This window comes from Malurus melanocephalus, unplaced genomic scaffold, assembly GCF_030028575.1.
Source record: "Malurus melanocephalus ecotype Western Australia unplaced genomic scaffold, MMel_1.1 scaffold_2, whole genome shotgun sequence".
Lineage (NCBI taxonomy): Eukaryota > Metazoa > Chordata > Aves > Passeriformes > Maluridae > Malurus > Malurus melanocephalus.
This window is the reverse complement of record NW_026623234.1, coordinates 6,337,531-6,365,456: the sequence shown is the minus strand read 5'-3', so window position 1 is coordinate 6,365,456 and position 27,926 is coordinate 6,337,531. Positions and strand designations below refer to the sequence as shown.

Here is a 27,926-nt window from a genome sequence, read left to right as displayed (position 1 = left end):
TTCCTTGTGTAGGCTGGATGTAGTTGTGAACAGACAATCACTTTGTGAGCATGTTCTTTCAGAGACAAAGTGAGAACCGCTTGTTACAAGGAAAGTCAGTACGCTTGTTCAGAAGATAAAGTTCTTTATAGCAGTTAATTCAATAATACAGTCTTAAAACAGGGTGTTGGGCACTCATCTACACAAGAGCACATTTARTAAGCTGGGGAAAAAACACCACAGTTCCAGGACATTGCATTAAACTCCAGCCACTCCAAGAGGCAACTCTCATGTGGTGAAAAAATTMTTGTCTGTGTAAGCCAAGAAGGGAGAATTTTAGGCAGTATAATCCACAATGATCTCCTACTTCTTATAAGTGGAACCACAAATCCACAGTACATGACAGTATAAGTTGGGTTAAGTGGTGCTTTTGATAATAAAATCAGTGAATTCATTGCAGTCCTTTCACAAAAGGATGAAGTCCAGTGAGTGCCAGTTGCTAGGAGCAAAGAAGAAAGGTTCCCATTTTCCAGGTTGATTTGTGAGTTTATATTATTAGAAGAAAAGTCCAATCTGTGCAGTTTCTATGCAACCATATCTGAGAACACAGAGGCTTCAGAGATTACAGGATCATTTAAAAAGTGGGGGGAAAGTCATCACAATCCAAACAACTCAAATTTTGTATCTCGCAATTGCCTACAAAACTTGTTTTCTTGTTCTCTGGACAAAACTTTAACTGCAATGATCTTGCAGAGAAACTTGAAAACCTGAGTACATGAAAACATTGTCAGGGAGAGCAAAACCCTGCTACCTTTTGATCTGGTATTGAAGTTGTAATGGCAAAATCAGAATGCTTTGCCTCGTGCCATAGGATTTACTTTACCTTTCAGAGCTCACTGGTCTCTGCCAGGGGGTCTGTRTCAACTTGATACCTCTTGCACTGCAAGACCATTGCTCATATCACAGTTCAAACAAACTTGCTAATAAATCTGGGTTAAATCTTCCATGGCCAGAAAGGCAGCACCTCCAGATGCAGAGTTGGTTGAATTACCAGGTGTAATTCATATATCAACAYTGGAGATTCCTGGCAGCACAGAGTCCAAACCTTCCTCACAGGACATCACGATCAGCAAGACATTCCAAAAGAAGAATTAGAAGGCCATAATTCTGATCCAATACAGTCAGGAACAACACCATCCATCATTTGAACTAGGAATACTCAAAGCTTCATTATTCAACCATATTTTTAATATACTAAATTATACATAGTTGATATATATATATAGAGATATTTTTATTGGAATAAAATACACTGGATTTTGGTTTGCTCATTTACAAGGGAGCTCCCTCCCTTTCCCAGTTAATTTGAAATTAAAACCTAGAGGCTGAATGTAAGCTCATTCCCAGTGTTCCAAGATGGACATAACACAAGAGGAGGCCAGAAACTGGAAACATGCACTCTGGCTGCAAAAGGTTAAAAGGTGAAAGGGAGACCAGATATTTTCATTTGTAACCCTGAGAACATAAGGAATTGCAAAGATCTGGAGAGGAGCCTGCGGTTAAAGGTCACCAGGCTTTTTATTGCAGTTAAAGCAAACTCGGACTGGGTGATCCCATCCACGAGAGGGAACCGCTCTGCGGTCATGTGAGCACTCGTCACAGAATCCCTGGCCACAGGCCCGACAGTGGTGTTTGGAGAGTTTGATACTGAATTCCTTCCGGCAATTGTGGCAGTGCAGGATTTCATGGTCTGGTACCCAGTATGCAGGTCGGGCAGCATCTTTTACCAGACCTAAAGAGGAAGTGAGGTGGGGGGGATGAGATAAAATAATCCATGAACACGAGCATGGCAAGAATGTATTCCAGTGGAGGCACTCACACACTGCAAGTCACACCACTGCATTGAGGGGGAGATGACCTACTGACAGTGCAGTGAGTAGTCAACTTAGGGCATTCTACCATACTCCCACATTCTGCCTCTCTTCAAAGGGCATACTGTGTCTCTTTTAATAGTGGCATCTTGCCTTAATCAGATTCTCCCAGAGTTTAAGACACTTGCTTTTCCCTACCTTCAGTTTCAGCTGTGGGCAAAAAAAACCCAAGTCACCAAACCAAATACTCAGAAATGCATGTACTGTCTGAACTGAGAAAGAGATTTATTCTGTCCTTCACTGAGCTGGAGAGCAAACATCCACAACGGTGATGGCTGGACATGCTGTACGCAAAGCAGCTGAATGACAATCAGCACAATGAGTAAGAAGTCAAGTCCAACAACAGAACATTCTAATGTGAAATGTGTGCTGACATACTTCAACTGCCACCAAGCACATGAAAAAGCACCAGAGGTTCCCTGCACTAAACTCACCATTAAAGATCATACTACTAATTACTTCCCCATCATTACTAACCTGGACAGCTTCAAATTCTCAGCCCACCCCAACAGAAGCACCAAGTGCCAGCAGTATCCATGAACACATTTAAAAGGCACTCAGCATCTCTGGAAGAAAACCAAACCTGATAAAATGCTTCCTAATTGGCCACTCTTTAGGGAACTCCAACTGGCAGGTCTCTGCAGTGAATGKATCAGGGGACCATGAATTACTCACAGCTTGGTGCACAGTTTTGCATAAAGGGTGAAAAGAGAAAGTGTGAACTGGAGAAACAACATGCTGGAAACCAAGAGGAAACATCAAGCAGAAGAGGGATGTAGAACTCTCAACCAACAGTGGCATCATAGCAGAGGTGCCAGCCTGTCACACAAACTCTTGAAGTTTAATAACAAGTTTTGTTCTTTGAAAATAAAAATGCTTTTAGACAAAAAAAAATCCATCAGAACAGGACAGAACTCACCTAAGGGAATGTCCATGGCTGTCACCACTGCTCCAAGTGTGTTTTGCACAGCTTCCCCCACCTTCCTGGCAATAAGTGTCCCCCCTTCCTCCTCTGAAGGCAGCTCAGCCACATCTGCATGACACAAGAGTGAAGGGCTCAACACCTAAGTCCACCACCACTTCTGCCAACTTTCAGTTAACCTACATTAACAAAACCAGCATCAAACCCAAAAGGCAGGTTGGAATCTTTCCTCAGTCTTTATGTACCCCATTCACAATCCTGGATTGCAGAGTTTTCATTTTAGCAATAACSGACAAAATAGATAGTCTGCTGTAATAGCAGCATCCCTGCTCTGATGTTAGAGCTAGACCATCAGCAGCTGCTAGAAAAACAAAGTAAAGATACTATTAGAAAATAATTTTATCAGCAGGTCAGGTATCTGGTAGGGTTATCTTTCTTCCAAAARGCATTGAGCTCTTCAGCTTCCCTACCACAAACTGTATGGAAATCAATGCTGTCGACACCCAGTGGGAATGACTGTGGTCCAGAAATCAGGGACAAAGACTTCAGGCTATTGCCCAGTGATAGTTCTGTCACAATCAGCTCAAGATTACCTAACTGGATGCCCCTGTTGTCATAGCAGTTGTCACACACACGCACTGGTGCTGGTCCCCAGCCTCGCTCAGGCACTGGACGTGTCTTGGAAGAACAGCCATCACAGAAGCCCTCTCCACAGGCCCGGCAGTGATGCTTAGTGTCATTATCTTTGAAAGGCGTGTTGCACTTCTTGCAACTCTAATCAGAACAAACACAGAAAGAAGAACCGTTAGTTTGATCTTCCTTAAGTGAAAAATAGAAAGCAGAAGCCCAGGATGGCAAGACTCAGACTGAAATTGTGAAAAATATAGTTACACATAAGACTTGGGTGCTACTGGCCCCGTAACTTTACCCCAGGGAAGTGATTCAGAATGTGTACAGTGGTTAAGCAAACCTATTGTTGTGATCCCTTCATTCACAATCACAAATAAACACAGCTACATCACGCAGGGTTGAATGATTGATATTTGACCTTTGTGTGGGGTAAGAACTCAGAAGGCAGTTTTCACTGAAGARGAATCTGTTTCCTGTGAGACACAGGGAATCCTTACCTAGTCGAACTCTTTGGGCCAGCTTTTTGCACCTGGTATGAAAGCAGAGTTTAATCTCTGCACCTATAAAAATAGTACTATCAACTGCAATAGCCAGATTTAAGACGTTGATTCTTTGCTTTGAAAAACAACCTCATATGCAAGCCAGGATTTTCCATTATATTGCTGGGAGAGTAGATGACAAAGAGTATGGAGAAACAGTCTCTTTACCAGGACTGGACCAAGTCTCTGTTCATAYTTTCTCTGGCTAAGTCAAGAATGGGAAGAGGAGAAATCACTTCCGTTTTCTCAAAACTGTAGAAGGGATTGCTGCAGTAAAATGAGAAGTATTTGGAATCCGCAAAATACTCTAATTTCTAACAGGTAAGGAAAAGGGGTTTTAGCTATGCAAAGCCTTTGTCTACAGCAGCTGCTATTTACCAGGATCTGAGAGTTGGGTCTCCAGTAAGCTGGGGCAATCTGGTCTGTCAGCCAGGAGGTCACAGCTTTTGTGGGTCCCAGGCTAAGTTCCGACACTGACTGAGCCATGAAATTCATGCCATCCAATAAACGCTGGGCTGCATTGTTGTTGTCTTTCAGAAAACCATCAGTCTGCAATCAAACAGATCCTCATTTGAGAATAAAAGGAGAGAAATCTTTTTTTTTTATGCAGATGGCTCTGCAACTCATTACTCCTGTTAAACTGGAGGGCAAGAAGGAGAAAAAGATTCACCAGCCTTGCTTTGAAAGACAGGGGTAGATTCATCAACATAAAGTGTTCATAAACTAGCAACCTAACCATTTCAAGACAGCCAAAAGAWGTCTGATGGCCCTCACAAGGGCTCTTTCAAACAGCAGGGATCAGCTTAATGAAAGGCAATCTATTTTCTTCATCAACATCCAGAAGAACCAAATTAACGTGTACAGCAAAGACTATGCAGCACCCAGACTTACCCCTGGCCAGACATGCTCAATTTCTGTCCTCACTACRGTGTTCACAGGATCTTGGTTGCCAAACCAGTACTGCCGGCTGCGATACACCACCCCGCAGTTGGGGCACTCGATCACGTATCTGCACGAGAGGAGGACASGTTACCCTCTGGCAAGTCCTGTGCAGAGCAGAGAGCACAGACACCAGMGACATCTCAGCTGCAGTACTCACCCTGACCAGGCATACTTGGCAAGGCCCAGCCAAGGAGAATCCGTGGAAGCAGAGGTTTTTGGCACCACGCTGACCTCCATCCCTCGCTCATAACAGGCCTACAGCATAAAGGTTCAATCAAAATGACATTCTYGGGAATCCAAATCTACGTCTGCCTGCTGTTTGGCTACCTAAAGCATATGACTAACATATAACAGAGGTCTCCACAGCAAAGGAGCACTCATTAGAACTCATTTATAAACAAAGCAAAACCAAAGCAAAAACAAACCCACTAYCAATAATGACATCAGGGAAGTATTTCTACATCAATAAAGACCATGATGGTAGCCAAAAATTTTCATGTCTCCTGCATACATCCTTCAGAAAAAATGGTATAAGCAAGTAAGAAGAGTAACAATGTCAAATATGTAGAACGTCAGTATTACCCAGGTTAAGAGCAGCCAGTTTCACAATTTAGCTAGAAAATGACACATAGGACACAGAAATAATGAACTGACCAAGCAAACATACAAGTCAAATAAGGATCAATTTTTCTTGTCAAGGCCATGAGCAACACTGACATTTAAAAAAAAKAAAAAAATAAAAAAGAAGAAAAAGAAGAAGAAAACAGGCAAATGCCCATGATATTCCTGATTTTACTGGGTCATCCTGCCCTCATTCCTCAGACCTTTTCYTTGTATTGCTACTCACCTTGCAAGTGTAGACTCTGTTATCATACTGGTGAGAATATCTGCATCGACTTTTGGATTCATGAGGAACTCCTTCCTTTGCATGGTTCATGCTCTTCTTACAGCCACATCTGAGTATGCAAAAGCAAACCATAAGCTGTTGCTGTTAGACACAGTACAGAAATCACCAAGATTTCATTTCTATTACTATCTTGCATTTGTGCAGATGTTGTGTACTCAAACCATTTTCACAAGGGTACATACAGCAATAACATAATTTATTATTGAAAGGCAGTCTCCTCAGGAGGAGATGTAGCAACTGTTTCACATATAAAGCAGCACCACACAACAGTTCACTGCAGAAAATGCTCACTGTGCCCAATTTCAGTTTCACAAAGCATTTTAGGAAGGACTAGACAAGCCTGAAAATTGACCAGAGCAGAGTTAACACTGCAGCCTTTGCAATGAATTGCTGGAAATTCTCTAATGAATAAAAGAGACCAGAAATGCAGCACTTGATACATTTGAGAGAAAATTTTTCCAGAAGCATAACCAGCACAACATGACACTGCTATAGAGCTCCCAGACTTAGAGCACTGACTGCCATCTACTGCCCTTCTGGCTCATCTCTGGGCTCTTTCCAGAGAGCTACAAGCCAAGATCTAATCAAATATGGAGGTCCACTTAGACCTAGTCACTGAATACAGCCCCACTCGATAATGCATGCTTTAGGATTATTTATACTGTTTAGGCAATAAAAATGTCAGGAAAAAAACACTGTAGGAAATTTCAGGAAATCTATTTAGACACTCCTTTCTTCCAGCCCTGCTTGCATTTGGGAAAAGATATGGGCAGCCCAGGTAGGCAGCCATGCACAAAAATAGGGAGCGCAACAACCATGCATCCAGCTGGGATGTGGCAATTCACCTAAGAGTTGCATTTCAAGCAAATTCTGCCTGGAAGTACTAGCTGAGGATAGGTGTCAAGACATCACAGAAACTTTATGTGGCTGCAGGTCAGCGCAGCACTATCCTCTAAAAGAAGCATTTTTCTACTTACCCACAGCTGAGGCACACAGAGGAGCACGTGAAATATTCATCTGGAAAGAAAGAGCTGTGAGCCATCTGGTCATCAGGGATCTCCCCACTGAATCGGTCACTTAGAGCCTGTTAAACAAAACAGAGTGAACTGGAAAGGGATTGAGGGCAATAAAGCCATTTTGCAAGCAAAAGAATGGATTACTCTACTGGAGGAAGAGACAAAGAGAGTACACAGCAAACAAATAGCGTCTTATAGCCTGGAAACCAAAACAAGCATTGGAAACCAATCAAGAAGGCAATCTTGCATTTGTATGGAAGTGACCTAATACTTGTACTCTTTTCCTGTCCTCTCCTCCTGTCCATACTTCAAATTTTGTAGTAGAAATGGATGGTAGAAGACTGCATCCACCTCTGTGGATCCAATCCATGCTCAAAATAGCAGGATTCTTGCTAAAAGGGCTTTGTATTCTGGAAAGAAAACTCAGAGGATCATTTCTTATAGTACAATGAGGACACGTTCTTTGCCTCTCAGCTCAGAAAGTGCTGCCCTGAGCTTTCCTCCAGCCACTTGAACAACTGCTCTTCTTTGGTGAAATGGAAAAACTGAGACAAAGGGATTTGTACCCTTTCCTAGGAACATCCATTCTCAGAYTAAATAAGGCTTTAGCCTTGGCGCACTTAACTTTTTCAGTTCTTTCAGGTGTTATGTTCGGGGGAAAAAAGGCAATGGAACAAAGCAAATGGTTAGAGCTTTTCTTGATGGAGATCTCTAAAGGCATGAGATCTAGCTAAAGCTCTTCCTGCAGTTGAGGTTAATACAGTGGCTGCCTGCCTTTCTCTTCTTCCCTCTTCCCTCACAGTGTTTGGGTGGTGCTGTGGGTGCACCTTTGCTGTCTAACAACGGTTGCTGGCACATACACACAGACGTGTATCTCTCTCATCACAGCTTCCTCAGGTAAGTTCTCTAATAGAGAACATAATTTAAACATAATTTCAAGGAAATTTGCTTTACATTCTCTTTGAAGCTTGACTGATACTGGTCAATGAATTCAAAAGCTAGAGCAAGTGGACATAGATCTCTAGCACTGTGTCCTCGGTAGTGAAGCAAAAAAAGTTAATTTGTAGTCAATAGTGATCTGAACAGTTTGCTGAACACAGCAAACACTCTACTGGACATGAATTTAAGAATACCAGCAGCTAAAGATGAAACCAGGTTACTTGATTATTGCAATGAAATTAAACTAAAATTAACCACTTCAGCTGTTTTTCTCCTTGCTGCCTGTCTGCTTCCTAATGCAAAGAATTGTGTACATACCACCCTGACCCTTCCCTCTGTGCTTTAGCTACCACTAATGCAGAGCAGCCASAATTATCTGTTCCAACAGCTGTGACTAATGCCAGAAAAGACTTCTAATTCTACCTTCTTCTTCAGATATGCCTCAGCTCTGTCTGCCCCTCCCCAATGACAGCTGTGCTCTTCAGGCCAAAGAAAACATGATGGTAATCAGGTAATGRTATTTGGAAACTTGTAGGAAAGACTGCAAATTTAAAAACCAGAAATCCCTCTGACATCCTAGCAAAGTGGACCATCTAAGAAAATCACTTGCTCTAAAATAATATATCATTTGGCTTGTTCCCTAGCTACCAGMACAAGCCCTTCCTCCTTTTTGCCTTCTAGCCCTTGGGTTACACTACTCAGTGCTAGGTTTTGCCAACTATTAACTCCCTCCAAGTCGCTTGCATTTTATCCTCTTGTGCTGAGGCCATCTTTAGGAATTTCATAAAAAATGCCTTCTGAGGTCTCTCTTTGTAAATCACTGTCATTAAGTGCTTGCCACTTGCAGCATCAGTTACTTTTTYCTTCACAGCTCAGCAATTTTTGTTCAGTTTAGCTCTTCGGCTTTTCTTGACCTTCCATGGTCTTCACTAAGGTATTTGTTTTGAAGTTAAAAAAGCTACCCAGCCTCCCAGGGTGTTACACAAAATTATCACTTTCATGGAAGACTTGCTTGTAAGTCTGCATCACTGGTTCAGGTGCTCTACTTTTATGAGCTGCAGCTGAGTTACCAGCAACAGTGGTACAAATAAAGATTGTGACAAACTCTTCTCCACTTACTTTTAGTGCTTTGTAGATAACCCCAGGCTGTCTAGGTGACCGAGTAGTGTTGTTCTCCAGCTGCTGCTCCACAGCTCGCCTAAGCCCAGAGAAATCTGTTGGAGGATTGTATGTCCTTGTTCCCTTGTAGTGAATTGAGCTGAAAGCCTCAGGAAAACAGCTCAGCTTCCGAAACCGATCCTGAATGAGCTTCTCAGGAACCTCAGAAGGATGATCTATATTTAAGAGTATCAGCAAGTTCATAAATAACTGATTATTTAAAACAATAATTCCATTGCACAGTACTTTCATATGCAATATACTCTTAGTTTTCTTAATTAAGTCCTCTAACACATGTGGAATGCAGTTATTGTTGTATTTTAAAACAAAGAAAAGAAACAAACTTCCAAAAGCAGTCTCTGTTTTGTGATACACAGCTTTAGATTCTAAGACCAAGTTGCTCAGGTAAAACCAGACATATCTAGATTTTGAAACACAGATATCYAGATTAAGGAGCAAGCTAGGACACAATACAAGGAAATACCATGTCAGCACAATTATTAGTTCTTCTCACCAGACCATAACTTGATATAGCTAGTCCTAGCACCTGATAAGTGGAGGACATGAATTTTACAGGGGTTGCCTGTTCTCCATGCCAACCCTGTAGCAAGGAAGACAAAGCTTTTATCAACCATTTGTACATGGCAAAGCGCTTGAGAACTGACCACATCAGGTCAGACTCCACAGAGCCAACCACAATCTCCTGCCTGCTTCCAAGTACCCTCTGTACACTTCAGAATAAGGCAGGTCCCTTCTTCCCTGTCCTAAAACTACATAAGCACATTTATCTCAATTATCCATTGAGAGAGATGGTTACAGCTTTCTGCATATCCACATGCCAAGAGGTTTCTTTCCTATTCCTACCATGATAAGAAGTGACCAAAACTTTCTTTTTATGACCCTGACTTTGCATACCAATGTAAAATGTCCTCATGTGTCACTAAAGGCTGAACTAATAAAACAGCAAATGTCAACAACTATATGAAATGCTGAACTGCTAATCAGCAAATTGGTATATAAGAAAAGGAACTGCCTTGCAGGTAAGTTAAAAGTTATGAAGAAGTTACTCTAATAATAACCAGAAAGACTGTCAAGTTATTCTACTAGCTTAAAATGTCACTGGTTAAAAAAAGCCAAAATAAGAATGTGGGTCAGCCAGGACTGCTASGGTATTTATTACACAAGAGACGACTCCTAGATGTTCATAAACAGCAACACTGAGCCTCAGTCACTGGAGGCCAATTCATTATGGCTCTTTGTTATCAAAACACAAGAAAGGGATCAAATTAAGAAAGGTTTCATCACGCCTTTTGAAATACGCAAAAAATAAGAAGAAACTTAGATCTCTGTAGGACAGAGCATTTCACTCAGATATACAAATAAAATACACCATTTACATACGCATAATCCAGTATTACATAAGCCAAATTAAAAGTACTGATGAACAACACTGAAAGTGGTGGGAATAAACGTGTGCAGGTCTGCTCCTTTGGTCATATCAGATACTTGCACAGAGAAACAAGGCATCAAGTCATCAGCTCTGTGCCACCACAACCTCAGTCCCAAACTCCCAGAAGCCTCAGAATGACTTTGGTCCACAAAATTTTAAAAACTAGAGTTGTGTTCATGAATGTCGTAATTTTTGCTCCTCCTAGTTTCTACACAGAATCTTCTTGGGTTTTTTTTGCAACAGGATTCTATCTATCCCTGCCAAAATCCCACGATGTCTCAGTTGTGTTGGGTTTGCGTGGCCAGGTTTTGGTAGCTGGGGGGGCTACAGGGGTGATTTCTGTGAGATGCTGCTAGAAGCTTCCCCCATGTCTGGCAGAGCCAATGACAGCTGACTCCAGGATGGACATGTCGCTGCTCAAGGTCAAGCCCATCAGGAATTATAGCAATGCCTCTATGACTACATATTTAAGAAGGGGAAAAAAAAAAGACGTGCAGATGTCATTGTGGCCAGAGATGCATGGGGGTGGGAATACATGAGAGGAACACTGAGGTAACTGGAGAAGGAGGGGGAGGAGGTGCTCCAGGCATTGAAGCTGAGGTTACCCTGCAGACCATAATGCAGACCACGGTGAAGCCCATGCAGCCCATGGAGGAGCCTACACCAGAGCAGACAGATGTCTGAAACAGGGCCAAGAATCTGTAGCAAGCCTGTGCTGGAGCAGGTTCCTGGTAGGGACCTGCAGACCCAGGAAGAGAGGGTTTCCTWGCAGGACTTGTGACACCCCAGGGGATCCACATTGGAGCAGGCTGTGCCTGGAAAGGCTGCACTCCATGGAAGAGTGACCCATATTGCAGCAGTTTGTGGAGAACTGTTGCTTGTAGGATAGACTCACACTGGAGAAATTCATAGAGAACTGTCTCCTGTGGGAGGGATCCCACACTGGAGCAGGGGAAGGACTCCTCTCCCTGAGGAGCAACAGGAACAATGTGTGAGGAACTGACCATAACTGCTGTCCTCTGTCTCCCTGTGTGGTTGGTAAGGTAGGATGTAGAGCTGGGAAGCAGGGAGGTCTGAGGGAAAGGTGTTTTTTAAGATTTCTTTTACTTCTCAATATGCTGCCCTGATTTTGACAGTAATAAATTCAATTAATATCCTCAAGTCAAGTCAGTTTTACCCGTGATCATATTTGTTAAGTGTTCTCTCCCAGACTTTATCTCAACAATGAAACTTTCATTATATTTTTTCCCTCCTGTCCACTTGTGAAGGGGAATGATAGAGCAGCTTTGGTAGGTGCCTGGCATTCAGCTAGGGTCAATTCACCACATCAGTTTTCACTTTTGTCTGCCATATCATCCATACTCATGAACTTGTATGATGATCCCTCCCATGGCAGGAAAAACTCATGACTATTCAGTGCTGATGTCCAGCTGGCTAAGAGGATTATTCAAGCTGATTTGGAATAGTCAGATCACCATGAGRGAATGCTCATCTAGGTCCACAGCCTGGTTTCCTGACTGGAACCAGTGCAAGCAAAACCCAAATCACATTTTCACATGGTAGTAAAGAATGCCGATTATTCAATGCAATCTGATAATTTAGAGACAGTGTTTAGCACATCGTAATACAGTTTCTTACTGCCTACTTACCAGAGCCCAGCAGTTTGGTGTACACAGTCTCATGAAAGATGATGACACCGGGACCCAAAGTTGACAGAGGAACATCTAGGCCACAGCGGGCTGTGGTAGCTTTTAGTTCCTTGGTGAAGTGTTTTAAATAAGCCTCCGAGGCATCACCAAGGAATTTGAAGAGGTCGTTGTGGAGCCTGTCAGCACGAGTACGGTAGATGACAAGGTCAGAGATGGCCAGGACCTTGAGCAGCAGCCGTGTTCTCTGGCTCAGGTTCACAGTGGCCCCCAGGAGGCCCTCTGTATCAATTACCACCACTTTGCGGACAGGGTCATAGGCTGCCCAGACTCCAACTGTGCAAGACTCTTGGGCAGGAGAYGTCTTGAAGACTTCCCGGCCATAGAAGAAGGTGTGGTTAAGGGTGTGAGACTTGCCATCCCCTGTGTTCCCAAAGATGGACACCACCTTTAGATGCTGGTCAGGACTGCAGTCCAGTTTCTTAATAAAGTCTTCTTCATCCCTTACCTTCCAAAACAAAAAGAGGAAAATATTATAACTATGCAATTGGAGTAAATAACACTGAAAACACAGGTGGTTTCAGGATTCATAAGATTAAAAAGAGGGATTACCTCCTCTTCAGATTTCCTAAGTTTCTGAAGCACCACAAAGTGGTGCAAAATACTAGAATGCAATTTTGTAAAATGTACACATTGATGGGATTTATGTTTCATCAAGTAGCTATTTTGGAAGTGATGCCGCACACAACTCTCGTGTACCTCATCCCATTCTCTGAGGCAGCTCTTTCAGAGAAGGGAGCACAACACTACTTCCAAGTCTGACAGAACAGCTACCTGGAGCATGGCAGACTTTCTCAGTAGCATTGGTCTCCTGGCCAGCATCCAAATTCAGATGTGAAAGAGGGGATTGCTTTTGCCAGTTTAATTTGCCTCATCCAAAGAGGCCGAGCACCTGTTTAGGTAGAAAAATCTCTGCCATACTGTTYTGCTGCATCTACCACAGCCAAAGGCTCTCAGACACAGACTGTCCTGATCCCACTATTCTCCAGCTGATCAATCCTTCAGCTGGAAAGGCGGGGGCAGAGAAGAAGTAGCAAAGTTGTGCACTGGAGTCAGGTGCTCGAAGCAGGTCAAATTGGCTCTCACAGAAGTGTCACAACTACCTCAATGACTCATTTCATAATTTACTGTATTGTACTTTCACTAAAAAAAAAAAAAGAACACATACATACAGAACCAAAAKGGAGTGCAGGTAACTTATCTTTGGTTTTGCATAGTTTAAGTGTCAAGCATCATGCTATCTAGGCTAAGGAACAGGACATTTTTTGTACAGATACTAGAGCAACATGAGCAGATAAACAAGCAATGAAATGGGCTAGGGCTCTGTACAAGAGCCTGCCTTGATTTTATTACAGAATACATCCTTGGCTTTCACAGGTTTCATGCTTCTGGCTACATTTGTTTAGTCCTTGCTTTTTCTTCTTCTGACAGGTTTTATCCATTTATATGAYGGGGAAGAATATGACAGAAGCACTTTTTGAGAATGATTAAAGTCACTTTTTTCATCCCAATTCCCTCTTCAAGGAATCCCCATCAACTGAAAGGAGCAGGGCTTCCATCCCTTTTCACCTGCCTCTCAGCTTCTAGAAGCTCTTAGCTATTTCCCTCCTGCAAGTACAGTTGGAAGATCTCACAATCTATGATCCAGAGAGACCAGTAGGTTATAAATTGTTTCTTTTAACAAGTTTATTCTTAGATCAACAAATTAGTTAAGGCTCAGCCAGCCCCATTTGCTTTGCTTAAATCTATCAGCAGCATCTAGGCTTTGAAGGAAAATAAAAACCAGTCAGTGTGCTAAAAACATAAAAAATAGCGAGTATGCCAGACTGTRGTTGGGAACAGCGTTCACAAAGAAAAACTGTGGGTTGTGGGCTTGCAGTAGCTTCTCACAGACTGAAACTATTCAAGGCAGACTCAAAGTGTAGAAGAAACCATGAAACAAAAGACATAAAAATGCTCTCAAGCTTTCYTGGTGTCTGTGGAAGAACATCTAGATACACTCAAGTTACAGGTGCACAAGGAAKGGTAGCTGTGATTATTAGGTTATCATCAGGAATGTAGTTTAGAAGATAGATGCAATTTTGCTTAGTGTCTCTCAAGATGCCTCTGCAGACAAAASAAGTTCTTGGTTCATGGAATAGCTCCAAAAAACATTCACAGATTTGACAATATGAAAATGTTATGTGTAGGTAAGCAAAAATGTCTTCTTTGAAATGTTTGGTTTTGTTTGGTTTTAACTCCAAATGTCCCACCAAAAAGGTGAGAGATCCTTTTTGCCAGTCAATGGCTATGTACTCCCCAAACAACACAAAAGACCATCAGTTTTCAAACAGCTGCTTAAGTATTGGCAAGACAGCTAATGATTAAGGTCTTTTAGCCAGCACTAGTTATTACTTTGCTAGCAGTTGGGAAGAGTTTGTGGAAGAGGCTGAGCCAGTAATGTCAGAAGACACAAAGGACAGTAGAGACCAAGGGATAACAGTAACTCTGAGATATATTCCCACCATTAAGAGACAGAAGTCAACTCAAAATTACATTGAATATCAAATCACACACCCAAAGTTACTCCCTTCTAAGTCATCCCCTTCTAAGGTTCTAGGCTCTTACAGACTTCCTTTCAGGACAGAACTTGGGAGTGATTTAGACAAGCAAGTTACCCAGCAGCACAAGAATGCACTAAAGTCTAGCTAGTCCAATGTTRTGTTTCACAGGACTTGGTAATGAATGAGGAAGAACCGAAGACATGAAATGAGTTAATATTTTCTAGCACGCTTTACCAGTGCTCAGACGTCACATGACCAAGAACTTCCTGAGCAGTGGTTGCACTTAGATGCTCTCGGTTGGTAAAGAACCAGTAGACCTATTCTCCCTTTTAGAACCTAGTTGTAATTTTGGATCCTGCAACATCCTTACAATGAATTCCCTGTGGGGGGAGAAGCAACAAAACCAAAAAACAAGCCAAAACAACCAAAAGAACCCCTTTCCTTTGAAGTTGGATATGTTTGTACATCAYTGGGTCCTTCTTGCTCTTGTGCACTAGTTGTCTTTAACCAATGCTGAGCACAGGACTGACGCTCTCAAAGAACCATCCACAACAATCCCCATATCAGTAGTCAAATTTACTTCCCTTGAGCAAGTTCCTTTAACACATTTGAAGTCAGAGGGGTGTAATACGTGCCAAAGTACTAATCCCCATTGGGCTTATCAACTCCCACTTCTTTGTTTTGCTCCTCATCTCAAAAGAAATTGGTATRGTACCACCTTCTGTTGTATGTGCAAAGAGCTCACATTTCCATAAGTGTGTCTACTTCCATATTGCCCAAGAGCTCCAGATCTCTGACGTTAACAGCAGAGAGTACATACGAAACCTTCCTTAAATTGCACAACAATTAAGAATGAAAATTAAGAATGAAAACTATATGTCTAACCAAAGACAAGAGTCATATCTCTTCAGGCCCTTCTTGATTTTACTATCAGAGACTCATTTACACTTTTGTTATAGCCCTAAGGAAACTCTTCTAAAAGGAACAGTTTTTAATCCATCAAACGCTGGAAATCCTGGTTAGCTTTCTTTTMTAGTTTTAACTATGCTGCTTTTAGCAGCTGTGAGTCAAACATCTCCCCATGGAGTCCCTTCGCCCAAGTTCAGCTGAACGGGAGGAGAAGTTCTTCAATCAGATAAAGCAGAGAACCTGGCAACTAAAGTCCTCTATAAGGAGGGCACGAAGACTCATACCATGCTGTGGTGGAGCACATTTATAACTGAATCCTCTTTACCACCTGTCCTTGGAAATCTCTTATACCTAACATAGCAAGTTTTCAAAATGTGAGCCCAAATAAAAGTAGAATTGTTTAGAAACAGAACTGCAAAAATGAAACAAGAACTGCTAAACAAGAGAACTCAAGAAACAAGAACAGCTAAAATTACATTCCTGTCTATAAAATTTTTGGTAACAATGTTATTAAAAGAAAAAAAAATGTTTAAAAGCCTAGGAAYAGAAATCTATAAAATAGAATGGAGTTTCTAATGACCTGTACTCATATAACTTTAAATCTGCCTCCAGCAAAACAAACACATCAAGAGAATCAGACATTTTAATCACAGTTTTCTCCTTTTAMGACTATTCATGAACCCATTGGGGCTTGCTAATATTCATGGAAGTGGTGCACAAAGCCAGAGCTGTGCTACTAYACACAATAGCTCAAAACAGAAATCAAGAATGCTTGGCATAGTCATCAGAGCGCCTTTATTTGCTAGTCTTACACTGTCATTTTGACTTACGTTGGTACTTCTGTTGTGTTTTGAAATCGTAGTCATTATATGACCCAATTTTAAAAGAGTATTTTTAATAACTAAAATATATTTTCTGCAATCAAGAAAGAGATCATCATATAAATAACTAAATTTCTGAGAAAAGGGTTATCAGGCATGGGAACAGGCAACCCAGGGAAGTGGTGGAGTTACCACCCTTGAAGATATTTAAAAACGTGTAGATGATGTGCTTAGGGATATGGTTTAGTGGTTGACTTGGCAGTGCTGAGTTAACTACTAGACTTGATGATCTCAAAGTTCTTTTCCAACTTAAATGAGTCTATGATTAGACAACCAGCACACAACAGTATCTTCTGACACACAACCACTAAGGCAATAAGAAGGATATAAACTTAACACCCTTCTCAATTAATGGAAATATAAGCTACAAGATTTGTAACAGCACATCCAAATGTATACCAGCATAAAATTACAAACATCYGAGACAAATCGCAATTTGTCAAATTGGTCAAAACTATCAAGTAGAAAAAATTAAATATTTACCTTAAAGCATTACTTAACACTGGCAATACAAGTAATGCTACTCACAGTTCAGAAAATATTTAAGGAAGATAATGCTTACAAGAATTCAAACTAACACCTTAAATMAGAAGAAGATATGGCAAAGCAAGCTAAAAGAAAATCTGCACCTTTTAAGCAGTTCCTGAACTTCTAAACAAAATTGAGACAATATTAGGCAATTGATCTTAAGGACAGAGTATCATATGAATCATTAAACCTGGAAACAGAAGAGATCTGCCCAGCTCACTAGACCAGTTCTTTAATACGCTTCTTGTAAATCTGTGTTTTAACCCTAAAAGACTGAGCTCCTATCCAGAGGTAGATTCACACAAAAGTCTTTAGCTGTATGTCTAAAGCCCCAAAGTCCGACCTTTAGGTCATTAAATCAGAATTTTAGTGTACATTGAAAATAAGAGAGTATAAAGCAGATTTCTTCCTTTAACTACAGCCAGTAAGACTACGCTGAGAAGAATAAGCTCTACCACACTACAGTGGCACCACCAAAATTGGCATCTCTGCAGGGGACCTCACAATCACTCCTGTAAAGGCAGCGCACAAACGCAAAGAAGTGTATCTGGCTTCCCCAGCAAATCAAGTGCAACAGGCTGTCAAAAATGTAACTTGAATTTCTTTGCTTTTGCCCAGATAAAATTTTCTGATATCCATAAGTGTTTCTTGTTATCAAGTGACTAAAAGGTTAGCTCCATGAGAGGAAGGGAAATGCTCTGCAATATAATAGTGATGTGAGACAGGCCCTAAAACATAATAATTCAAATCCTTTTTTCTCTCAGATCTTAGGCTAATTCAGGTTGAAAGCAACCTCAGGAGATCATTTCTTCMTCCACCTTTTGGAGACTCCCTAACAAGGGAAAAGAATTTGGTCATAAACAGGTACTCAAGAGTCAAGGCTGACTTTTAAATCCAAGCATCTCTAGTTTTCTACCTTAGGTTGTCTCCTATACCTCTTCTACTGTATGACTTCCCATGGAAAATATAATTTATGCCATTACACAAGTCTTCCACATATAACTTAAAATTCATAATCAAATTACACAGGTTTGATAAAGAAGTACCTCTAAAAGATAAATTCCCKAAAAGTTTGATAAAAATAGACAACRGAGTACAAAAGAAAGACTCTAATAACCTTATTGAGAAAACAGCCTRTCTCATGTCTACCCCATGCAGCYTTACAGTAGTARGCTGAGCAGTCATGCTAGCCAGTAAGCATGCTGGCTGGTGCATGACCACACACATACTGCTTCTCACTCAAAAGACAGAAAATGGGGACAAGCACTGGATAGTGGGAAGAAGACATCTCAAAAATTAGACTTCTTTAATTCTACTGGTCAAAAAGTTACATGTTACTATGTCRGTGTTTTACAGAAGCCTGAGAAAGTTTCTGCAAAGGGCTGTGTCAACAGGTTAGTTTCTAAAATTGTGTGACATACCAGTAGTTACAATCTGGTATTCAGGAATAAGTTATTAATCACAGATCCAGCGAACACTTAAATACATTAATTATTGTTGTTCTCAGTGATCTCCTAGCCTTCAGCTAAGYTGACAGTGGACATCAGTATTTTCAGGACTGGAGTCCAACAGAGCCTCAAGCCCAAACTGAAGGACCTGATACCAGATGCATGGAAGGCTAAATGCAGGAGGGCACAGACACACTACAGGGACCTAAGGTTAGATTCCCACACCGCTCCTCAGCTTTAGCTGGGTTTGACCTTACTGCCCATGCTGGGTGCAGGTCTGATTCAAGCAAACGAAAGCCTTTGAGTTAGATATTCAGGTTAGGTGTTTCCTAAGCTGAAGGTTTTTTCCTGCTTATTTGTCTTCACTGCAGTATTACCTACGGATTCTGTTGAGATTTGTTATTAGCCAGAGTACACACCCATGGACAATACTATCCCTGAACCAGTATGTTTCCCAGACCAAAATCATCCTGTTCCTTCCCACTGCTCTGGCATAGGAATTCAGATTCAATATTTTCATGGGCTTATACAGAGCTTAACAACATGAGTCTCAACCTATAGGTCTCTGCAACGAAGGGAGCCAAGTCTGAGGCTCATGTCCATTACAGAACTCTTTCAGAGGCAAAGACAGAAGAGTTAAATCCTGCTTAACAACCCTACCCAAAGAGATCCTATTTCAAAGGTTTTAAGATAGTGGTGGAAAAAAATTCAGGGGATGGGAGGTAACCCAATTTGACTGGACTCCTCCTTAAGGCAATACTGACTGAAATATTGCTATTACCAGGTAAGTTAGCCTTGTAGATGACATATGAGTTATATCAAACTTCTGAAAGCAGTAATAGGACTACACAGCCCACTAAATTGTTTGCTTGCTGAAAAACTACTTTTGCAATTATTCAAAACTAATAAAGAATTGAAGTAAATTCAATTGCTGCAAAAATAACACTAAYGTAAGAGTATAATCTAACTTTAAAAGAGAACAGTAAACAGTGATGCAGAAATCATGGGTTTGTATCCTAGATAACCTTTCAAGTTCCCCTTAGCTGTAATTTGGCCACAGAGCTACCAATTACCACCCCAATGTCACAGCTGTAGCAGCAGAGACCACATCCAAAGGAAAAGACTTGCCCAGAAGATAGCAAGTTAAGGAGCAAGTTCATACTGTCTTCCTTAATACTAACTAGATGACCTGTGTGGACACTTTWTATACCTCTGTCCTTGTCAGAGTGGCATTTACAAACTTACTTGTCTAACAGTTCCATTCTTCCTAAAAAACAATTACTCTGGTTATTGTCCCAATTTCAGAGTGTTTTGACAGGCAGGCCAAAGGATACAATGTTCTGTCTTTATGTGATCGTACAGCAAAGCATTACCCACCCAGGTAAAAAACCAAAAGTGTGTACTGCAGTGATATCTGCATCCCAGTAACCCCTGCAGAAAAGAGAAAGTGGAGGCAATGGAAAGGACAGAAGGGCTAGAAGACAGTAAGCTGATCTTTCTTTCTTGAACGTATCCCATAGCACTCACATCCTGTTCCTACTGGCAACACCCAAGAGCCCAAAAGGATTCACTGGAAAAGTGCAAAGCGGTGTACGGAGGGGGAAACACTAAAACACCCCATTTTCYCCACCAAGACTATTTAGTTCAGAAACTGAACTAAGTTCAGGAACTTCTTGAATGAGGGTAATTCCTGCRTGGCTTGCTACCAGGCTCTCTCACCTGTGACATGCTCTCCTCCTTCCACACCTGCACTCGTGTCAGCATATGGACAGAAGAGACAGGAAGGAAGCAAAATGTTTGAATTTAATTAATGCCCAAGAGAACTGCWTTGTGAAGAAGGTGCAAGACTGGTACCAGGAAAAAGCAGTATTTGTAAGTGGCTATGTTCAAAGAGTCAGCCTGAGAYTGTCAAAGGAGCTGTGTCTTTGTTAAATGGATGGCTCTCTCTCCTATTTTCCACAAATATTCTTCAAAATACTGGTGTATGCCCAGTGGAAGAATGACCACTCCTAAGCAGCAATTGCTGAGTAGTTTTTCTACTATTTTGTTCCAAGGATAGTGCACTTTAATGTAGGTGAACTGATAACAGACTGGGATGGGAGGAATACTGAAAAATAACAAAGTAATAAGAGAAAAATTCCTAGAGTGTAGGACACTAAACTCCCAAAAATACTTTGGCAATAAAACCTCTCTAAAGCACAAAGAGAAGGAAAACTCATCTATAGCACATCAGCAATATCAAGGGACAGAAATTTTGTATCCTGATCCAACAGCTCACACTGGCCTAAAAAACTCAGAACCTTCAACATTTTTTCTTCCTGCTTTATATCCATGGTAAATATACTAGCTGTGACTCCTTACTTTACAGGATATGGATTAAAATTCCCAGAAATTTACAGCTGACTGTACTACCCTAAAGCATAGAAAAAAAAAAACCACAACAACCCTACATTCCCCCAATAGCAAATCAAGCAAGAGTCTCACAGAAGCCAGTACTATTTGCTAGACAAATGCAAGCAGTCAGATTTAAGAGATCATGACCCTCTTTCAAAAGAGAAGACATGTGTTACCTCTCATTAACTGACAAAGAATACTTAACAAGAAAATRTGTTTCTAGAGACTCCATTCTCTCATCCATAGATTTTAATCAGGCTCAAATCAGTAGGTAGTAAGGATAAATCACAGTACATCTATCAGGTTTACAGCAGGAGTGAGAAAAGCAAAGCAGGTAGCAACCCTACATAGTTATCACTATGTATGTGTAACTTTTTAACAGGAGAGGACAGAGGAGGACACACAGACTATKATGCTGTTAGTGATGGGTTATTTAATGATTGTACAAAATGGTCTGCATTTAAATAAGGGCTATAGGTCCTTTTGCATTATCTTAACTGACTGCAAAGCATGGCATAGATCCTGCTCATACTTGCTAAGCAAAGCTTACTCCTTTAGGTATCTAGACCTGCTAGAAGGAATTAAAAATGCCTTGAGGAATGGGGATAGATTTAGGAAGTTGAGATATCTATTGCCACACAAAAAGATGATGTAAACTGAAGGAAGGGAGCTCGAGYTCATAGGGGTATCTCAGGGGAGACATAGCAATAAATGTACACTCCTGCTCCCTCATAAAATTACACAGCTGGGAAAATTATTTCTGTGACTAGCTAAAGGGAAATTTTTCTTTTCTTCTAGTCTGCTTAGTAAGTCACGCTACAAAGTCAGCACCTTTTATTTTTCTTTGCAATCCATAAATTGGGTAGTTTCTTGCAACAGAACTAGTTTCTGGTCAAAAATGAGTGAACTCTAAAGCAGATTATAACAATCAAGCATGTCCTCTATCTTCTGGGGTCAATGAAAGACTTTTTCTACTTCTTTTAAGCATATGTGCCGAGTCCTTAATTAGGGCTTAGAACAGTGTTATCATAGAAACCATTAGTGACGCTACAACCAAGTTCTGATCTTGTGGTAAGAACTCCCAACATGTGTTCCCCAAGATAAAARTACGAAGCTGTTGTTACGCATTGTTAAGCATTCCCTCCCTGACTCAAAAATAGTARTAAATGAAGTTCATTGTACAATGGACGTATTACTCTGCTTTATGCTAAAGAGCTCTTTTGCAAGCCTGTTACATAAAGACCAAGCAGAAATGGAAACTGTTCCAGAAACTGCATAAATATAAGTACAAGACACAAAGACAGATCCAGGTGAGTTGAAAAGTTCATGGGACAGTAAAACAACCTCAGAATTTGAAACAAGTATCACAACCTGAGTCATGTTTTATTCTTGTATTTCACTGTGATTTTTTTAATAGATACAGAAATATCAGTTAAAAAAAAATTAATTGATTCTGTGACTTCTTATGGGAAGTGCCTCCTGTGTGCAAGATTAAGCAGTACTGACAACACAATGATGCTTGTTTGAGAATTCATGAAGTTAGAGATAAGAAAGGAAAGCTGACATCTTGAGAGAGCAGATCAGGAGATTCTGTTGAGGGAATCARGTATTCTTTTACACATATAAAGAAAAGAAGGCACACCTTTTGAGTCTAACAAGGCAAAGAGGAGAGGTTGTAAAGAGAGCAGCGACAAGACCAAAGCAATAGACTGCGGAAGTAATCCCCACAAYATCATTCTCAGATAAACAGGGAAGATAAGACTATGTCAGAACCAATTAACAAACAGATGCTGCAGTTATGAATAACAATTTGATTGAAGCCTCAGCTTTAGATATGCAATAACTAAGGCCAAAAGTTTAATACCGTGTAAACAGAAACTGCATAAYGGAGCTTGAGAAAGAGAGCCTTGAATGGGGTGATGCCAATTTGTAAAACAATTTGTTTTTTGTCAGAAGCCAGGRAGGTCTTAGGAGGGGCATCAAGTCTTGGAAAAAGGAAGAAAAAGCTCAYCATGTAGGTCAAGACACCTGGGGACTAACTCATCAGAGTTGCAAAGCATTGTGCTGTGCAGCGTGTGAGACACCTGGGGCTGGACTCCATGAGGAACAACTCCCTCCATGTTCTTCCACAGACTTGCAGTGAGAGCTTGAATTTAACCTTTAACAACAYCTTTTTAACATGAGATAGCCAACTTCTTTTTGAGATGCTCAGATGTAGTGCTGTTACAATTAAGATCACAGAAAACCTTGTATTTCACAGAAAAAAACTTCAGCTATTATCAGTTTTCTACAAACAAGCAGTGGTTTAAAATGGGACCTTTTGTATCTATGTGGGTTTGAATAAGCACAAGTCCTCAGCTTTCTGAGCTTATGATTATGCCTGCAAAGCACAAAAAACTTTGAGTAGGCCAGCACATCTGTGCAACATGGCTCAAAGACAATTATGCAGATCTCAGAACTATCATAGCTGTATCTGCRTAGCGCTGAGCCCAAACTGAGAATTTCCACCTCTCTGCTGAACTAATTTGCTCAGGCACAGCTCCTTATGGATTAATCCACATTGCTACTGGTTCTAGAACTAGATCAGTCATTTGCTTACACACTATAAATGTTCTTCAGTTTCAGAGCTACCACCTCCAAGAAGCCAACAGGATCAGTGAGATGAAACATAACTGCTTGAGTTTACCAACTCCAGGTTCCAAAGGAAACTAAAAAAACAAATCTTTTGGCCCTGTGTCCCCATCTCATTGATCCACCTTCAAGTTAGATGTTTGTAAACAAATACACATCAGTGATTATTTCAATCCACCATTCGCTGCTCAGCAGCATAATTAGCTCCATCTACTTTGGGGGGAGGGGTGTGTGTGTAGTTTTTAACACTTGTAATTTCGTAGCTTTTAACACTCCTATGGCAGATCCACCACACATAGCAAATCAGCAGTTTCCTGTCTTCTTTCCCAACTAATGCAACAATTTTCAAGTTCCAAAGGTCATTAAACACAGTTAAAGATAGCTGAACTACAAAATTCTGTTAAATTCTTATTTTGTCTGCTCAAGCTTAAAAAGCCACACACCCTCAAACTTAAAATCCCCACATTTCATGTTACTAGTATTTTGACACTTTTGGACAAAAAGTTGGTTTAAATAAAGAATATTCTAATGATTTCTCCCCAGTAATGACAAACACAAAATAAAAGACTGATGATCACTTTTCTATAGCTAAATTGCCTCCTTAGTATTATCAAGAGCAAAAGATGACTACTTAGCTCTGAAGACATCTTCTGCAGCATCTGACAGGCCTTTCTAAATAAAAGTCCTCATGCTCACTAGCAGAAATATCACCACAATAGAAACCACTTTTTAAATTCCAGCTACCAGAAAATAACTTAATTGAAATCTTTCAAACTCCTTTGACACTGGCTGTGAAATGTCATATATGTATTCAGCTGCAAGGAAAAGATGATCACTCCAGATGGAACAGCTCTGATTCAACATCTTGATAGGGAAATAAGACAATTTTTGGAGAGTTTTTCAACCCAACCTGTTCTGACCAAATTGCTAAGATCTGATAAAGGATCACTGCTGTCCCTATAAGGAAGTTGGCTTTATTGCCCATGACATTCAAAGAGCAAATGCACTTGCTTGCAGGAGGCAGCCAAAGGTCTACCTCAGTAAGGCTCACAGATTCATGAGTATAAATATAACTTAAACCAGTGCAACCACACACACAGTTTGTGAGCAGCTTTCCAGCACAGCCCTGTTCCAAGGCATTTCAGAGCTTGCTCTAATAGCTAGAGATGGATTACAGAAAAGTCTGCATCTTAAAGTAATAGTTGCATCTGTCAYGAACTACAAGGAAATGTGTGTGTGCTTAAGGCTTGGAGGCATGCAAAGCTAGGACTGCTACAACATCCGAAACTGAAGCATTCAGTTTACAGTCACTGCTGTCCTGCACAGTGTGTTTTCTATGTCAGCACACCCTAAGAACGGACATCCTTTCCTCTCTTTCCCCTTCAAAAGCCATGAGAGTTTAGCAATCAGTACACCCGAATTGACAAAAATTTGACCCAAGTACCTTGTGACCATTCTATATATATGTATGTACACASTCTGCTACAGTATGGAATAGATATGAGACACTTAAATCACATTTCCTTGTAATGCATGACAAGCACACCTACTGTTACTATGATGGATACAAATAACTATAAAAAATATCATCACAATTCTTTCTAATGATGGTAGCATGAGTACGTTAAATTAGAGCAACCAGATACTGAGTCTCCAGGTGACTATACATTTTCTTTCAGTGTCTCGTGGATGAGGTTTAACATAAAGGATGCAAACTGGAAGTCAGAAACCAAAGTCCAGTTTTTAGTTGTGTAATTAATATGCTCCATGGCTTTCAAACATTTTGCACGGTAAAGGGCTTACCAAATGTAAGGGCCAACAGAACAGTTCCGTAACTGCATATATTGAATGCTAGACTTTCTAAAACAGTGCCTCCTGGGAGGCTGCTCCTAGTCAACTAGTTCCTATGATTTATATTAGCAGATCTACCCCAATGGCAACTTCCCCCTCTTTCACCAAAAGGCTAACATGTAATAGTATTTGTGACAAGCAATAYAGCTTAACCATGGTGTCTATAGGCCTTGGATGGAACRCTTTGGATCCTTATTTCTATCTTTTCCTATTCCTAAAAATCAGATGGATTTACTGGCGCTATATGGTACCAATGTGTTGCAGTGTTGCATTAGCACAGTTTGGTACAGTGCCCTCTTCTAGTCATAYAGTAGGAGATAGCCTGCCAGCAGTCCTATTTTCAGGATACCTACTGCAATACAATGTATTTGATTTTGTTCAGGAATGATCAGCATTTTGCACAGACAGCTCTTATCTTAGTTCTGTGTGTCTCAGTACAGAGTCAATTCTTTCACCAGCTTTGCTTACCAAGCCTCTTAGAGGAGTCTCTTGCCACACATAAGGTTTTAATGAACTTGACCTTTTGAGGAACTCATGAGCGAGGCCACTCAAAGACACTGTRTATTTTTGGCCCAAGATGCTCAGTGGCACTTGCACTTTACTGGCCATCATTTTGTTACTGCTGCTAGTTACACTTCAAGTAGTAACCATGCACCACAGCAACCTGTTAGACTAGGAAAGAAACTGGAAGATCTTGCCTGTTCACAACAAACCACAACAGTTCTTACCTGAATCTCCTCAGTTTCATCCACCAAGAGAAAACTCACAACTTTCTCTGTCATCTTCCTTCTCTTGGTCTCCTCATCCATCCCCGCCTCHTCTTCCTGTTCTTGAGCTTTGCCAGCATGGTACACGGTGACAGGGTGCTTCCTTCTGTTTCCCCCAGAATGTGTTCTCTTCTGACACTCCACGCAGAGGTTGATTTTGCACACCTGGCACCTCACTGCTGCTATTTGCCTCGAGCCCGTCATACTGGCATGCATTATGTTCCCATTGGCACCTTTGCAGGAGTCACAGTAYGGGACATGGCCGGGTCTTATACGGGTCCTTTCATGGTTCCGTAACCTTTCTGGCTGATGCAGCTCTTCTTCACAACGCTGGCACTGTAAACTCCTGCACTCATCACACTCAAAGACTGCTTCATCTGTCCCACTGCAAACATAGCTTTCCTGGCACAGGAGGGTCGTGTTCTGTCCTTTCTCTGCAGTTTGTGTGTGGGCGCTCATCTTCAGATTTCTTTAAAGCAATCTTTTTCCTTCCTGTTTCTGTTTCAAACAATATGTGTAAAAGTCAGTTGCAAATTTTGTATTTTCACAGAAGAAACACAAGAGAAATGTTGTCTGTACTTAATTTYAAATAATTAATGTATGTTTTTGTAAGATTCATACACTGACCTGCCTCACAGGAAGAGTGTTGTTGAGTGCTTATGAAGTTTTCTTTCTCCAAAAATAAACTTAGACAACGTAGCTGGTTTCATGTATTATTATAYCCAAACATTGGTACTTTCTTTCTCTGCTTAGCTGTTTAACGTACTTTTAGTGACGAGAAAAAAAGCCCAGCCTGGTGTACCTCAGCAGATACAGCAAGTATTTCCCTGACAGCTGGTGACACAGACAAAAAGGGCACCAGAAATGCACAAGTGCATATACATGTACATACACACACACAAAAGGACCGTGTCAAGACTAGAAAATTCTCTGCTTTCACTCTACAGCTAAGCTCCTCCTTCGGAGAGTTCACAGTATTTATTTGCTGGGAATTTCCTGATGTGCCTCACCAGATAAACAAAAATCCGCTTTGTGCGCTCCTTCTAGTAACGCTTGAAGACGATCACTACCGCGGCCAGACAGACAGACGACGGATTTTCCCTCTCTCCCCCCGCGCCCCAAGTTGCCAGAGCAGAGCCCCGAGACCAGCGCCTGCCGAGGGCAGCCTGCGCACCCCGCCGCCGCCTTTGTCTCGACCGCTGCTCCGGGCCGCCTCCCCTGCTCCCAGACAGCGCGGAACCCCCGTCGCTCCRAGATGACCCTCCACGCACTCCTCGACGTCCCCTCTCCCCGCCGGTCCCCTGGCCCCGGGCTGGCGCTGCCCCGCGTTGGTTGCACTTGTGGCTCGGCCGCCCGCGGGGGCTGCAGGCGGACCCCGCGACCCGCCCGCGGTTACGTAACGGCGGTGCCGGCCGGCGCCTCCCCCCGCGCCCGCACCTACCTGGGGCTGCAGCCGGCGCCGCGCCGGCCGGCCGGGAAKGGGRAAGCCCCCGGGTTCCTCCCGCCGAKCGGCGGCAGCGGGTGGGAGCCGCGGCGGGCCGGGAACAAAGGCGGCGCGGAACGGGGCGCCGCGAGCCGGGCTATTGTTTACAAGCCGGCGGCCACCTTTCTTCCCCTTCCTCCCGCCGGCACCCGGTGACTAAGGACTCGGGTCCCGGCCGCGGCTTCCTCCTCCCCCCCCCGTCCCCTCCGCGCCCGGGGGGCGTCCCCCGGTTCTCCTCCCCCAGGGGCCGACCATGCAGTCGGGGCGCCCGGGGGAACGGAGCAGGGTAGGGCCGGCCAGGACCCGTGCCTCCTCCGCCCGCTCCCCTCGTTGTCAGCCGGGATCAGCTGATCGCGGGGAACTTCGGGGTTA

The 27,926-nt window shown here is 41.9% G+C and overlaps 1 protein-coding gene across 1 annotated transcript; it reads right to left on the bottom strand.

The window, feature by feature from the left end:
• Positions 1 to 104: 104 nt before the first annotated feature.
• On the bottom strand, positions 105 to 27,926 carry ZFYVE1 (zinc finger FYVE-type containing 1). The gene is made up of 12 exons (XM_057366604.1): positions 27,513 to 27,926; positions 26,033 to 26,569; positions 12,063 to 12,567; positions 8,925 to 9,139; positions 6,828 to 6,934; positions 5,791 to 5,899; positions 5,101 to 5,198; positions 4,893 to 5,010; positions 4,380 to 4,550; positions 3,426 to 3,606; positions 2,830 to 2,943; positions 105 to 1,771 (listed from the first exon to the last, which is right to left on the bottom strand). The coding sequence occupies exons 2-12, from the start codon at positions 26,528 to 26,530 to the stop codon at positions 1,539 to 1,541; spliced, it is 2,349 nt and encodes a 782-aa protein (XP_057222587.1). The 5' UTR covers positions 26,531 to 26,569; positions 27,513 to 27,926; the 3' UTR covers positions 105 to 1,538.